Source organism: Carex rostrata, chromosome 30, assembly GCF_964058835.1.
Source record: "Carex rostrata chromosome 30, lpCarRost1.2, whole genome shotgun sequence".
Taxonomy (NCBI): Eukaryota; Viridiplantae; Streptophyta; class Magnoliopsida; order Poales; family Cyperaceae; genus Carex; species Carex rostrata.
Window position 1 is genome coordinate 2,711,636 of NC_135947.1, and position 16,732 is coordinate 2,728,367.

The 16,732-nt window shown below is 36.8% G+C and overlaps 1 protein-coding gene across 4 annotated transcripts in view; it reads left to right on the plus strand.

Moving 5' to 3' along the window:
- LOC144546675 (cytochrome P450 CYP72A616-like) overlaps positions 1 to 16,732 on the plus strand; it is a 94,457-nt gene that overhangs the window by 22,444 nt on the left and 55,281 nt on the right. The window contains exons 1-5 of one of the 4 annotated variants that reach the window (XM_078295212.1): positions 9,410 to 9,811; positions 10,396 to 10,616; positions 12,508 to 12,752; positions 13,230 to 13,620; positions 13,999 to 14,565. The exons of 1 other annotated variant lie outside the window; for it this stretch is intronic. In XM_078295212.1, the coding sequence (XP_078151338.1) occupies positions 9,508 to 9,811; positions 10,396 to 10,616; positions 12,508 to 12,752; positions 13,230 to 13,620; positions 13,999 to 14,427 (1,590 nt within the window). In that variant the 5' untranslated portion in view covers positions 9,410 to 9,507 and the 3' untranslated portion in view covers positions 14,428 to 14,565. Of the gene's footprint in view, positions 1 to 9,391; positions 9,812 to 10,395; positions 10,617 to 12,507; positions 12,753 to 13,229; positions 13,621 to 13,998; positions 14,566 to 16,732 lie in introns of those variants that run through there. 2 more of the 4 variants (XM_078295213.1, XM_078295209.1) reach the window with 2 other exon arrangements.

Genomic DNA, 16,732 nt, shown 5'->3' on the forward strand with positions numbered 1-16,732 from the left:
CCGGTTATCTGTTTAGCGGAAAGATAGAGATAGGTTCGGTTAGCTGTGAACCGGACTGGCTTGGTTCGGTTAACGGTTTAGCGGAAAGAATGGTCCGGTTATTGGTTAACCGAACCCAGCCCTTTTTTTTTTTTAGATGCGTGGCGCTGGGGGTCGACGCGTGGGGGTGGGGGTCATGCAGGGCTTTTGACACGTGGCTGTACAATCCTTGGTCCGGTTATTGGTTAACCGAACCCACATTTTTTTTTTTTTTTTTTTTTTTTACACCTGGGGGTCATGCATACTGGGGTGACGACACGTGGCTAACCGGTTACTGTACACCCGTGGAGCTGCTGCATTTAATTCGAATTTGAGTGTGGCTTTCCATTTCAGATTTGCATCAGTGCGGGAAGAAGAGCAGAGAAGAGGAAGATTTCAGATATTAATCAGGTTTTTTTTTTTTTAAATATTAAAATAGTTTATGATACTAATTAGAATAGTTTAGAATATTGATTAGATTGTTTAGAATCATGGAATATTGATTAGATTGTTTAGAATCATGGAATATTGTTTAGATTGTTTAGATTCTTGAAATTATTTCGAATATTGTTTAAGATTGTTTGGAAAATTATTTGGAAATATATTTCAAATATTTATTTGAAATATTATTTGGAATATTGAAAGATTGTTTAGAATTTGTTTGGAATATTATTTGGAATATTGTTTTGATTATTTTGAAATTGGTTAGTTCCGTTTAGAAAAATTTAAAATAGTAGCCTGAATAATTTAGAAAGTTGCAAAATAGTGTAGAATAATTTAGAAAAGTTCCAAAATAGTGTAGAATAATTTAGGAAGTTCCAAAATAGTGTAGATTAATTTAGAAAATTTTAAAGTGTTGCTCGAATAATTTAGAAACTTCCAAAATAGTGTAGAATAATTTAGAAAAGTTCCAAAATAGTTTAGAGTAATTTGTAAAATACCAAAATGGTGAAAAATAAATTAGAAAGTTCAAAAATAGAGTAATTTGTAAAATTCCAAAATGGTGAAAAATAATTTAGAAAATTCAAAATAGTTTAGAATAATTTAGAAAAGTTCCAAAATGGTTTAGAGTAATTTGTAAAATTCCAAAATGGTGAAAAATAATTTAGAAACTTCCAAAATAGTGTATAATAATTTAGAAAAGTTCCAAAATAGTTTAGAGTAATTTGTAAAATACCAAAATGGTGAAAAATAAATTAGGAAGTTGTAAAATAGTGTAGAATAATTTAGAAAATTTTAAAGTGGTGCCCGAATAATTTAGAAAGTTCCAAAATAGTCGATAATAATTTAGAAAAGTTCAAAAACAGTCTAGAATAATTTAGAAAATTTTAAAATAGTGTAAAATAGTTTAGAAAATTTAGGTAATCCAAATTGGTTTAGAAATAATCAGAAACAGAAAAAACGGTTTAGATTAGTTTAAATTTTTTGAAAATAATGAATTAACTTTTAATTAATTTTGTAGCATGACAGACGAAATCAATGATGAAGTACCTATGGCGCGGGATACTTTTAGTGATCTGTTGTGGATACCGCATACCAGTCACAGGGTGTGTCAGGCTTCTGAGGAGGTAAGCAATTACTTATTTCTTTTTTTCTGAATTGTTCAGAAATATCATCTTGTTTTAATTTCTAATTTTTATTTTCGGTAATGTAGAAAAAGGATGTTATAAACGTGAAGCACTACCGTTGCATGACCGCGTACCACGCTGCATACGCGCCATTCTTGATTCGATTGGGTTTATACCAGATCGCATGCATGCCTCACAAAAAAATCGATGCAGCGCTGATACACGGACTTGTGGAGCGGTGGCGTCCCGAGACACACACCTTTCATCTTCCCTTCGGAGAGATGACAGGTATTAACTTCGAAACCATTTCAAATAAATCTGTTCTTTGTGATAATTTACTGACAATTCAAATGAAGAAATTTATATTTTTTAATTTGATAAATTACAGTTACTTTGGAGGACGTCAGCTGTTTATGGGGTTTGCCCATTACGGGAGTCCCAGTGACGGGGACTACAGACGGGAGGAATGCAAAAGGCAGGCTCTTCGAATTGTTAGGAATCAAAGAGCATGAGCAGAGTGATCTTTTGAAAAAACGGGGGTCTGAGAGAAATGAAAAAAGCATGGAGTTGACTTTCCTCAAATCTAAGTTTCGTGAACGATTTGAGAATCTACCAGTAGAACGCGACGAGGATACGCTGAAGTGGTAAGTATATATATATATATCAATTTATCCGTTCTTTAGCCTATCAATAATGTACTCACCTTGTCTTGAATTTTGCTAGGTATGTCCGTGCATATATCTTGGACCTGATGTCGTCCAGTTTGTACCCAGACAGTGGCGGGGACGGGATACCATTGTGGTATCTCGATCTAATTGTGGATTTGGACACGCCGGTACAGTACAATTGGGGTGGAGCAGTTCTTGCATATCTGTATCGGCATCTATGTCTCGCTACCGAGCCCGGGAGAGGATCTATGTATGGTCCGGTGATGCTTCTGCAGCACTGGTCATGGACCCGCTTTCCAGTTCTCCGGCCTGAGCCGCAAACTAAAAATTGGGAACCTACCTGGGGCACTCCATCGCTTGATACATGCGCATCTTTTGCGTACAAATGGTGTTGTCCGCACAAATACGTGTCATCCTCCCACTACAAGACCCAGGGTGCACGTATCCCGCGGGGCCAGTTTCAGAGTTTGACGGAGGATCATGTGAATTGGGAGCCGTATGGGACGGTCTATAGCAAGCTTCCGACAGTGACCCAGCAGGGAAGGGTATGTTTCAATCTAGTTATTTATTTAGTTATGTGTTACCGTATTTATAAATTATAACTCACATTCTTGATAAATTTATCAGCCCTACTACTTGTATCGCGGTCCACTGTTATTTTATTGGATCGTTGAGCATACCTATCCGGATCGCTGCATGCGACAATTCGGATTATTTCAAGAGATTCCGGTGCCAGAACCATTGAATAGGCACACGCATGTTGAGTTGCACAAGTAAGGTTTACTCACCGTCAATTTCCTTATTTATGTTACTTATCTTTGGATGTTAAGTTCTTATAAAATTATGAACAGGTTGATGTTGGGCTCAAAGAAGAACGAGTCCTGGGCCACAAGACACGTGGAATATGTTCAGTTGGCTACTGCATATGAGGCGCAAGTAATCAGAGAAGGTCGCTCGTTTGACCAAAACGACCTTCCGCGTTATCGCAAGTGGTACCAGAAGGGATGTATGGCATCTGTCTATCTGTTTAGTCAGCACGTGGAAGGAATGGATCGTACGAATTGGCTCCCCAGAGCAGAGCACGGGCCGAGTGGATACATTCCCAGCGGACCACTTGTCACTCGAACTGTAAATATTTTTAATTGCTATCCTCGTTGATTCAGTTATTTAAGACTCCTAATTGCTATAATTGAAACTGTTTGTGTATAGGCATTGACTGGGATTGGAGAGTTGGCGCACGGCGTCAAGATGTTCTTTACCAAGGGGTGGCGAAAGCTTGGTAAAAAACTGATGAGAACCGGCTGGCGTCTCTGCTGTGATACAGGTTTCGGTCCACGTGCCCAGCAAATGATGGACGAGGCGGGGATTCCAGAAAACTGGGAAGCGATCCCATCGGACGAGCCTACTCCTATTGGGGCGTATCCATATCCAGAACCGCCTAGATTCGAAGGCCCAGATCCTTTTAAGGGTTGGTTATACGACGGCACCGAATGGAGAAAGTACATCTCACCAGAAGCATTTGCACCCGTAAATCCACCACATCCAGTCGCAGACGAGTATCTATGGAGACTTTGCGGCAAGAGCATCCGAGGACTAGTTGGTTATTTGAAGGGCCACCTATCGATATTGGTGACGCAGGAGCATCCACATCCCATTCACGTCCACCTATAGATACTGTTGACGCAGAGGCATCCACATCCCATTCACGTCCATCCGATGGTACTGCAGGCGAGAGAAGTCCAGAAGAACAACTGGGAAGGGGTCGTAGGCGCCGCCGTGCGACACGGCGCTTCACGTATGCAGATTATCCCGGCCACATGCCCGGCCTTTGATCTATTTACTTATCTTTTATCTATGTCTGTAAAAGTTATCTATTTTGGTTGTACTGCCCGTTAGATTTGGAACTAGTTGTTCAGTTTTAATTTTTTTTATTTTCTTCTGTCTTTTAATTGGTATTCGAAACCGTTATCTGTAACTTTAACCATTTCATCGTAACCGCCTCCTCTAAACTAAAATAGTTTTCAACACGTACAAATAAAATAGTTCTTAGCACATACAAATAAAATAGTTGAACTAAACTTAAATTGACAACCTACTTACTAACAATGCTAGCCAGTCTTTTTTATCACTCCCATAGGACGTGCTAGCCAGACCTTTTTATCTACAAAATCATCATCAGATATTTCAAAATAGTTGTTTTTCTTTTCCTCTGTCTTTTCTTTTCTTCGGTCTTGACAGTTGTTTTTCTTTTTCTCGGTCTTTTCTCGATTGTTACTGTTCATCTTTATCGTCTACAATTTAAAAATCAGCAAATTAAAATAGTTCTCAACACATACATAATGAATTAGTTCTAAACACATACAAATAAAATAACACACAAGTTAATTTCTACGACGCAGATTGAAATGTTGTCCGATGGTGCGCCAAACAGTTGTATTTGTTCTTGCCGGTTGCTCTGCCGCTGCTTGTGCCTGTCTTGTTGCATCCTCTACATGTGTAGTGTAGAGCATGTATTAAATTGTGAATTTAATTAAAACATGTATTTATAGTTGATTGATCAGCTATACCTGCAGCATTCCGATCAATTGTCTCACGATGAGGCTGGTGTCCAAGTCTCCGACCACGCATTCTGTCCATTTCCATCGGTATGCGGTCGTGTCGTCTCCGTCCTTTCTTGATCAGATTCGAATCAGGTATAATTTTCGGGCCATTATATGCAGGCCATTCACATTGGTTGCCTTTCGGTTCCCAATGTCCGCTCCATGTTTGTAACACTATTGACATACGGTACAAGGGGTTGACGTATAAATTTTCATCATATCTCATTTCGCGGACAACTGCCATGAAATGAGAACATGGTATGCCGGTCAGTTGAGGCTTCTGACATTCACATTCAACCTTGTTGTTGTCCATAACAACAACCCTATAACCGAAATCCCTACGAGTATACTCAAGTCTCGGTTGATTACGCCTTGCTGGTATTTTTTCACCCTTAACCATGACCTCAAAAATACCATGTCTTCCACGGTAAGGAATCACAGTCATGTCCCTTCCTTTTTCGATACGCTTTTGCAATAACTGGGTTACCCTTTCGGACCACACCTGACCATGCTGAAATCTCATTTGAGCTTTGCTCCATCGGTCAAAAAACCATTTATTCAACTTATAAAACGTGTCCTCCACGACCGCTGAAACCGGTAATCGCCGACTAATTTTGAACACGGCGTTCAGTGACTCTGAACCATTTGTTGTCATTATCCCCCATCGGTGACCTCCGTCCTCTGCTTGATACAACTTCTCCGGACATGGAAGCTCGTCTTCATCATTAGGGTTCCTCTTACCCACCTTGTTAAGGTAGTCGATAGCATTCGGACAACCAATTTCAAAGTCTTGTAACATCTCCTGCAACCTCCTAGGTTTGCATTTGTTCACTCCAGCTATGAACCTATCGCTAACCTCTCTCTTACGCCCCACGTGCTTGTAGAGATTTTCGGCAACATGTTGAGAGCAATACCGGTGCACACATTGATCGGTAGTCTCATCCCACCCGAGATTTGGATCCTGGAACACGGCTTTAATTCCCAAATGTCTATCCGATATGACACAAAAGAATCGATTATCTCCAATTACTTCCAGCCTCAACCATCTCATAAAAAAACCCCAGTTGTCAGCACTTTCTTTCTCCACAATTGTAAAAGCCACTGGAAGTAATTGGTTTTCGGCATCGTACATACATGCCATCAGCAGCCTTCCTTGGTACCGTCCCGACATGAAACATGCATCGATACTAATCACTGGTCTGAGGAACGGTATCGCTGCAATACAAGCTCCAAATGCCCATGCCGCTCTGTGGAAAAGCCTGTCAGTTTCTCCATCAATCGGGGTCGAGATCACACAATACTTGGTTCCTGGATTGTTTCTTTTGATGGCTTCTAATAGTGGAATAAGCAAGTTGTACGAGTTCTCCCAACTCCCAAACAGATTTGCAATAGCAAGCTCACGGCCTCTCCATAATTTATTGTACTTGGGGGTTACCTTATTATATTTCTGCATGATGATATCTCGGATATGATTTATAGGAGAGCACACATCCCTTCTAATAGTCTTATCAATTGCAAGGGCAACCATCTCTGCTGTCAGCTGACAATGATCAGTACGTGTTGCTGATACTCTGCACGTATGAGGATACGCTTGTTTGGTAATAATCCAAGATTCTGAAATACCGTTTTGCTTGGCGCATAACTTAAATTTACAAAAAACATCTCTGCACGCCACCTCGTAACGTCTGGGTTCACTTCTAAGAACCTTGCACTCACAGTTCTTATCGAGATGGAACTCATTGATTGCTATCCTTAGAGCCGTTTTTGACTCATAGACTACGCCCTTAGCCAACGGATTATCGAATGTTTTTTTTGAGCTGCCGAAAAAATCGACATCCGCAGGCCGAAAACCGGATATGTCATTGAAACTATCAACCGGATGTGTCATATTTTCTCGACCAGTTATCGGGTACTGTGATTGACGAGATTGTGTTTGACGAGACTTTGATTGCGACTGGCTGAGTGGTTCAATGTCATCGTCGGAACCCAATGACTCATCTGAGAGCATCTCATCTCCACTTTCCAAACTGTCAGAATCAATTGCATCCACAGGTACATGCGAATAATCACGTACCTGTCTACGGACCCGACTGGTATTGGGTCGGGGTCTAACTGGTAAATCCACAGAGTTTCGACTGGTACTGAGTCCGGGTATAACTGGTTGATCCACAGAGTTGCTAACGATACTGGGTCGGTGTCTCATTGGTACATCCACAGAGTGCCGACCGGTACTGGGTCGGGATCTAACTGGCATTGGGTCAGGATCCACAGGATTTCGACTTGTACTGGGTCGGGATCGAGGTTCAGGAATCTGACTGGTACAGTTCGGTTCCAATTCTACATATAACTCCAGAATTGGTAACCTTTGTGAAAAAGAGGACACAACTCCTAACATGAATTCGAACGATTGTTGGTCCATTACCGGTACTAATTGATAGTCACGTTGTCCATCGGTGGACATATTAAACCTGGCTTGAATTTCCAGATTTGCTTGACTAGCATTGTACCCAACAAATTTATAAATCTCATTCTGAAGATAATCAAAATTGTGGTTCACGGTTAGCGGTACTGAGTATTTAGCTCGGGTACTGTAAAAGACCCCGTCATCATTGTATTTGATTTCCCCTCCAATAAAAATTTTCGCACAAATGGTTGTCATTTTTAGTTTCGATTGGTCTGGCAATTTAAAAAATAACAACATATAAGTAATTAAAACTTGTCTGGACCTCTAAAAATTATTCTATATCATTTTACATTTTTCTAAATTATTCTAGACCATTTTGGATATTCCTAAATTATTCTACACCGTTTTGGAATGTTCTAAAAAATTATAAATTATTTCGACAATATTCTGAACCGTTTAAAATGAACTAATTAATTATATTATCAATTAAAATAAATAAAAAACAAAAAATACCTGAATCGAAGAGCCGATTGATCAGACAGTCAGAGCTCCGTAAGGATTCCTAAAACAATTCTAAATCATTTTAGAATTTTTTTGTCATATTCTAAACTATTTTGGAACCTTGGTAGCTACTACCAAGTTTTCAAAAAAAAAAGAATCCGTAATTTGTTATTAAATTAAATAATAAATTAAATAATAAGTAACAATCTTTCTCCATTACTTTTGATTTATATTTTTAATAACAATAATGAACAATTTGCCAATTTATTTTATTTATCACAAGTTGGTCAAAAAAAAAATTGTGGTACATATTGAATAACAATAATATATGCAAATATTACGGTTATAATATGTTGTATTTTGAAACCATATTTTATTTTCTTCTTCTCCAGCAGACGAAATTTCAAAAATCGATAGTTAAAAAATAAACTTATATAATTTACAAATTAATTATAAAAATAAATTACCTTCTTTTTTCTTGTTTTCTTCGGTTCGTATCTCAAACAGCGGTTTTTTTTTTTTTTCCTTTTCTTCCGTTCGTCTCTCAAACAACAATTTTTTTTTTTTGGTTTCATCTCTCTGTCGGGCTCAAATTTATAGAGCTGAAGCCATACCCTTGGTTCGGTTAACCGTTAACCGAACCCTTGGTCCGCTAAACGGTTAACCGAACCCAAAGCCTTGGTCCGCTAAACGGTTAACCGAACCAAGGGTTCGCTAAACGGTTAACCGAACCAAGGGTTCGCTAAACCGTTAACCGAACCTAGGGTCCGGTTAACCGTTTAGCGGTTTGGGTAGTTTTAAAATTTGAAAAGCAAACCGGTTGATTTTTGAAATTAAATTTAAATTTTGGATAAAAATAAAAAAATCGGAATAAACTGTGACAGCCCAACAAATATATGAAATTTAATCACAACCATTGGAAATGCCACCGAACCCATGCTGGCCGAACAGGGCCTTAAAAATTTCGGTGGGTTGTAGCAATCTAGACTTAACATTTAAGTAACTCCCACGGAGATATTTGTCCTGCACCAGCGCTGACATCACACATTTGACCGATTTCTAATTCCGATCACACGTGGTTGATTAGTTGCAAATTGAATAAAACAGGTGATCTTTCTATATCTTGATACCTTTGGCAACTTGTCATCATTAATACTTGTAACGAGCTAATATCCTTGGTGGGTCCCTACATATCAGCTGTTCTTTTATAGAAAAAACAGAATTCTACTTTCGTTCAAAATTTATTTGAATCTTAGAATATTTGAATCGTCTCTTCCTTTCATATCGATCTGACCTTTTGCCCATTCTCCTATTATCTGAAGAGAAAAATAAAACAAATATATCGGATAAGAGGGGGACCAACATGGTCCGCATAACTCGAATTTTAAATTTGAATCCGGACCATTCGATAAGAATTCGGATAAATCCAGTTTGAGATATCATTTATTCTTTTAAATTTTGAAGTACTGTAGGACCCAAAGTAACGCAGCTCAACATGATATAAAATCTGAACCGTTAAAACAAAGGTCCCGTATCTCTGACGAGTACTTGACGGTCCCGATATATTTTCACCATTTTTTGACTCGTGGCTTGGTTTCCAAGCCATACTTTCCTGTTCTTTAAACCAACAGTCCAACACTTCCATCCTCCCCAAATTATACCGACTCACTCTATAATCCCTCTTCCACTCTAATTCCTAACAAAAAAATAATAATATCATAACCTCTGGGAAACACCCTACGGACAAGATGCAGCAAATATTTTCACAATTTGGAGCCAACCTGTGGATGGGGAGTTTGTTCATAGGCGCTTTCTGCTTGCTTCTCCTATGGGGGGGAGCCCGAGCACTTGAATGGGTGTGGCTTAGGCCGAGACGCCTGGACTGGGCGCTCAGGAAGCAAGGGCTGCGCGGAACTGTGTATCGACTCCTTGCTGGTGATATGAAGGATAACAGCCGGCTCAACAAAGAAGCATGCGCCAAGCCCATGCCATTTTCGCACGATATTATCCCTCGTGTGGCGCCCCTTCTCCATCGCAGCATGAAAGAATTTGGTGCGAAGTGAAAAAACATTATTATTAACTTCTCTTAGATTTGATGGGTGAATTACGAGGGAATTATCTTGTTCCTAAATCCTAATATCTAAAGCTATTTTTCTTTTCGGTCCTCCCAAGATTTGAAATTATCAGAGTATTTACATTGCTGAAATTTAACTGAAGTTTCAAAATAAATGTTAACCACTTTTTAGAAACTAATGCTTTCTAAAGTTTATAACTTTCACATCTCTGAAATTAAGAAATTAATTTTAAAATTTCTATTAAATCACATCAGCAACAAATTAAAAAAGAGAAAAAAATTTGAGCCAATTATTTGATCGGCATGGAGTTTATAAATAATTTATTAATAAGAAACTTTTTTGTATACTTTCTAAATAATAAATTCTCTCACATTTTTAAACTAAATTAGAAACTGTCACATTAAATTAAAAACTCTAATAGTTTCAAAAATGTAGATGCTGTCAATTGTTCTTCAATTACAATATCCCATATAAAACTCATCACCAACCGGTCATAATCATTCATTGATGCTCTTTAACCTGTTGGATGAATATTGATTTAATTACTTGTACAAAATACAGGCAAACAGTCTATTACATGGTTTGGGCCATTCCCAAGAGTTACTATCAGGGATCCAGAATTAGTGAGAGAGATTCTATCCAACAAATTTGGGCACTTTGAGAAACAAAAAATAGGCCGATTGGGCCAGCTGTTGTCTAACGGGTTTGCGAATCATGAAGGGGAGAAATGGGCTAAGCACAGAAGGCTTCTCAATCCTGCCTTTCATGTAGAGAAGTTGAAGGTAATTTATGTCATAAAATAAAAATTAGGAAAGTACTAAATATTTTCGACATATTCCTTTTCTTAGTTTTGTGATCTAGATCCTTCGCTGCCAAGTAAATGTAACTTTTTCTAGGGGTGAAAACACAGTTCTGAATATCCGTATTCGATCTTTATGCAAAAAATTAGAAATGGATATCCGATATCCAAATATCCGTGTGGATATGGATAAGGATATGGTTTTATGTTTCAATTATTTGTATTTGAATAATAGAAATATACCATATATTTTAACATATGTTATGAAAAAAAAATTATTTATCATTACAATTAGATAAATATTATGAACTTTTGTATTTTAATAATATTTTATATTTTTTAATAAATATCTCATCTGTATCCGTCTAATATCCAATCTATATCAGTATTTGAAAAATATAAACGGATAGAGATATGATTTTACTACTATCCGCTCCGTCTCCGATCCGTTTTCATCCCGAAACTTTTCACATAAACAAATTTGCTACCTATGGTAGAAAATTCCTTCATTCGACCAACTTTGTTTGGCACCTTTATTTTTTTTTTTGAAAAAAAATAGGAGCAATGCTGGTGTTTAGTGCCTCAGGGAACAAATATTTTGCTCTAGTACTGGTATTGTGGTGGTTTATGATGTGTTCTATAAAATTATGTATTCAATTGGTACTGTTGTTCTCTGTTTATCCTTTTGTACCAGCCTTAAGCCTTAATAATCGAAGTTTTGAGGTAGACATTTCCATATCAACTAATATGTATGAGATGGTGTTAATTATTAACATTATTTTGAGAACAAGACTAATTGGTCTAGTGGCAAAAATAATTCTCTCCATATGGGAGGCCGTATGTTCGAAAACTGGATGGGAGAATCTCTTATGGATATTAAATAATTGGATGACTTGATCTCTAACCTTTACACTCGAAAATTACTAACATCATTTCATCAATAATTTCATGATAAAAATGGAACTACAATTTTTGTTACAACCATTCAGTTTTAGGATGTCATATTTAACACTTCAATTTATATATAGAAAATTATGAATTTTGATGCTTTAAATAGGAAGAATTTCTAGTGTACCCATGTAAGCTTATAAAATAGCCAATGTACCCATAAAATCACCATAATATCCAATATCCCCACTAAAAGTAAACATTTTATTCAATAACCCTTTTTATTTATTTAACCTTTTATTTGGTTATTTTGAAAATTAAATTGACCAACATACCATTCATTTCAAATTCTGCTCTCTCCTCTCTTCAATTCTGATAACAGGGTCTACTTGGATTATTGCCTCATCTTTCTTTTGTGCCAACTGAACCAAAGGGGCATAATAACCAACATTTTGGCGATTGTGAATGTTGGTTTAGTAACAGAGTCTACTCTGTTATCAATGTTGGTGTTAAATTCCTAGTTGTATTCAAGCTTGATTTCAAACAGTTAGAAATATTCAATTTTTCAATATATGGATTAAGAAGAATTCAACGTATTTATAGGACAAAAGACACTTTAAGATGCAAATGATCCGAGGGTATCTGGTAAATGTGAGAACAAACCAACATTTTAGATAACAACTTCAATTCTGATAACAGAGTCCAGAAAATGCATCAAAAGACTTTGATTACACAAATAACCAATCTCTCCACATAGAATAGGCATCTTAAGCTATGCTCAAATGACACCTAAGCATATATGTTTTTTTTTTGCTGAATCGCCAACTGAATCCAAGTAATAGAGTGGAAGAGGGATTAATTGGAACCCTGTTTTAAAAGTTTACATGGACATACTACAAATTCTTAATTTTAAATAATGGCTGTGTGGATAAAACACTTTTTTATCATTCTTAATAGGAAGCCAATTAAAACATTTTCCTTTGCAGAGGATGCTGCCGGCATTCTCTACCTGTTGTGATGAGCTAGTTCACAGATGGGAGAACTCAGTTGGGCCTGATGGGTCATTTGAACTGGATATTTGGCCAGATATGCAAAATTTTACGGGAGATGTCATTTCAAGGGCAGCATTTGGCAGTAGTTACCAGGAAGGGAGACGGATATTCCAGTTGCAAAGTGAGCTAGCTGAGCGTGTCATCAAAGCTGTTCCAACCTTCTTTTTGCCATTCATCTGGTACGAGTCCATTTACCTTATTATTTGGCTATTCGTTTGGGACTAAAGACTTGGTTGTTGTTGTTGTTGAACAGTGATTTTGTGATCAGTTTAATGATTCGTGAACAAGAAAAATGAAGTGCAGCAGTTAGGCAATTTACATTTTTTTCTTCCTTTGTTATGCCTTTCATATGTACCATTTAATATATATTTGTTGATATTGTGTAACTTAGAGAAAAACATATAGTACCTTTTTTTTTCTTTCTAAATTCTCCACAACATTAATTCTTCAGATATTATAGTAGTATTGGGTAGCCAGGTATAACAGCTAAGTTAAAAAAAATAAAAAACAAACAAAAACTGTTAAAGTGATTGGCCACTAAATATGCTGCTCTTATTTCCAGTTCTAGTTTATTCCTTGCCTAGGACTGGGATACTTGTCAATGTACTTTCCAAGAATTGTGAAATGATATCGGGCCTTGTTTGCTGGTGCCACAGGTACCTACCAACTGAAAACAATAGGAGGATGAAGCAGATCTCAAGTGAGGTCCAAACACTCCTAATGGGTATAATTGCAAAAAGGGAGAAGGCCATCCAAGATGGAGAGACCACAAAAGATGACCTGCTCGGCCTTTTGTTGGAGTCAAACATGAGGGAAATGGGGCAAAACGGGAAATCAGACTCAAGTCTCGGCATGACAACTAACGATGTGATAGAAGAGTGCAAACTATTTTATTTTGCAGGACAGGAGACCACGTCAGTGCTGCTGACCTGGACTATGGTTGTGTTGAGTATGCATCCAGAATGGCAAGAAAAGGCGCGTGAGGAGGTCTTGCAACATTTTGGAAGGAAAAAGCCAGATTTTGATGGCTTGAGCCGACTAAAAATTGTGAGTTTAAATATTAATTATGTGGATGCGGAGAGATCATGTGCTAAAGATTGACTAATTTGGTGGAAACAATATTAGATTGCCCTTCATTTATTGTTTTAATAGAAGTATGATCATGTGTGTCCAATGGTATGGAACAATTATGATTCCATACCGTACAACAGTTTCTGATAGTGCCAAGGTATATGAGGATCCATAAAACAGATTCAATTAAAGACCAATGATGAGGGAGTTTCTGCAACTGCAAGTCCATTATATTAATTTTTTATGAAGTCAGAAGGGGGAATATCCTACCATAATGTGAAATACAATAGTTGCTCTAAGACCTCACCCTTACATTTTGTTATTCATATTCTTAAAACTTAATTTCAAATGTAGGTGACCATGATACTATATGAGGTGCTTCGCCTGTACTCTCCGGTGATTATGCTTTCCCGTCAAACATACAAAACCATGCAACTGGGAGATTTAACCATTCCACCTGGTGTGCTTCTAGCATTGCCAATACTATTCATCCATCATGACCCTGACATATGGGGCCCTGACGCAACCGAGTTCAAACCAACACGGTTTGCTGAAGGTATCTCGAAGGCAACCAAGGATGGACAGTTAGCCTTCTTTCCCTTTGGGTGGGGCCCACGTATATGCATTGGCCAGAATTTTGCACTTCTTGAGGCTAAGATGGGGTTGAGTATGATTCTCCAACATTTCAAATTTGAGCTGTCAGAAAAATACCAGCATGCTCCATACACTGTTATTACGGTACATCCTCAGTATGGTGTACCAATTAAGTTCCACAGGATATGATTGAGACCGATTTTATGTAATATATTGTATAATGTAGGATTATTTAATCTGGATAGTTTGGTGCAAGTTATTAAAAAAAATAATAATGGAATGTTACTCAGTACCGTACTAGATATGAAAATCTGCAACTTCCTCTCTTATAGATTTGCCCAGTTTTTTTTCTTTACCTCCAGATTTCATCGCTCCAATGACTGCCCTAGAAGTGAACCTTCATTTTATAGATGAATAAAAAGAAAAAAAAGAAGGGATAAGATTCTTGATCACGGTAATGTCTGTTATAAACGAGTTTGACTTGTATAACATCAGTGTCATTTTAACCTATATAACACCAACTCTAAAACCTATCAAATCGACATGCAAAATTTATAACTTTTAAATTTATTTAGTATTAAGTCAAGCGGTTAAATATGTGAGTTTTTAAGTTAATTGTAATACATTCATTTTTCAATACTTTTACCGCTTGATTTGATACTAAAATAACTCGAAAATATAAAAAAAATTATATGTAAACGCATCACTCATAATGTAAATCGATTTGAATGGTTTGGATTAGTCGTTCGAAGTCGATTTGATAGATTTTAGAGTTGGTGTCATATAGGCTAAAATGACGCTGATGTTATATTAGCCAAACTCATTATAAATTGAAGAGGAAAAAACATAATGAGAATGTATAAAATATGGTTCTCTTATTAATATTTTTTTCACATGTACAATACAAACTTATAAAGTCTCTATTTATATGTTAGAAATTGTAAATGAAAAACATCTAAATTAATTTCATTACTAATTTGGGAGATAAAAATATTTTTTTTGTGAAGAATAAAATGATTAATGTTAAGAATTACAAAATGAATGAACATCCATATTTATTATTAATTCATAACACTTTAAAAGTTGACATTCATATAAAATGCAAGCAATTTATTTTATATTAATAATAAGATACTTCAAATAAAATGATATTATCATATATCGAACTATTTTAAATTGAATTCAAGCAAATCATATCAAATAAAATAAAGTACAAATTTGAGTTCATACATCTCGATCATCTCATTTTAAACGGAGTCAATCCGATCACAATCTATAATTTAAGAACTATTTAATATTATTAGTATGGATCTAGTATGCATGAATCGTAAAGAGAATGGGACGGTCCACAGGGCATTAACAAAGATATTTCTTTTAGTTAATGCAGAGGATACGAATTCGCTAGCTATCGGGATTCAAATATTTGCCACCGAAAGTCAAGAAGGCTGACGCCCGTGCTGCCGTGCTGGCGTCCCACATTTTCCAGTTTTTCAAATTTCAACCCCACTTGGTGAATTGCATGGCAGCAAATTAAATAATACTGCCCCTCTCTCTCTCTAATAGTACTCTAATATATTTAGTGGCTCTTGGTTAGTAACTTGTCATCAGTAATAGTACTCTAATATACTTAGTGGATCTTGGTTAGTATCATAGTCATTTTGATTAGAGCACGCCACATGAAAAATTAATTTGTTCATGACACGACAATAATTGTTCCACTCTACTGGTGAGTACTTGATGCTCCCAATAATTATTGACCAACCATCTTTTAAGTCATGGCTTGGTATCATAGCCATACATTCCTATTCTTTCCCTATATAATTAGACCAACACTTCGATCCTCCCAAAATTATACCGACTCTCTCTATAATCGTCTTCCATTCTAATATACTACGTGGAAAAGAAAAAAAAAGTCATAACCTCGGAGAAACACCCCATAACCTGTGGATGTGGAGTTTGTTCATAGGAGCTTTCTCCTTGCTTCTCCTTTTTTTTGATAAAAAAAAAAATAGGAGAAGCAGGTTTCCCTGAGGTTATGATTTTTTTTTTTTCTATTCTACGTAGTGTTATGGGAATTTAGTGTAGATTTTAATTTAATTACATTACGAATTACAGGTCATCTGACCTACCCTTGATTCCGATCTGTGGGCTGATCCCGCTGACGAGTATACCGGAGCAAGCGAGGACCCTGCAAACTACACCGGTGGCTAACTTGTGTGCACAACTCCAGCTTGCTATTTAGGTGTGGAATATCTGAATTATTCTTTTCGTTGCGTACTCTTACGTGTCGACCCATCTGACCTGTCATTCGTACTTAATTTAAATAGTTGCATTGAAAACTGTAGAGCATCTTTATCCTTTCTGCATTGTAGATTGAATTTGCATAATCCCTGAAATGATAATTTACCGCATTCTTAGGAGTAGAGTATCTAATATATATTAGATTATATTAGATTATTTTAGGGTATTATTTGTCTTCTTTTTGTAGAGGGCA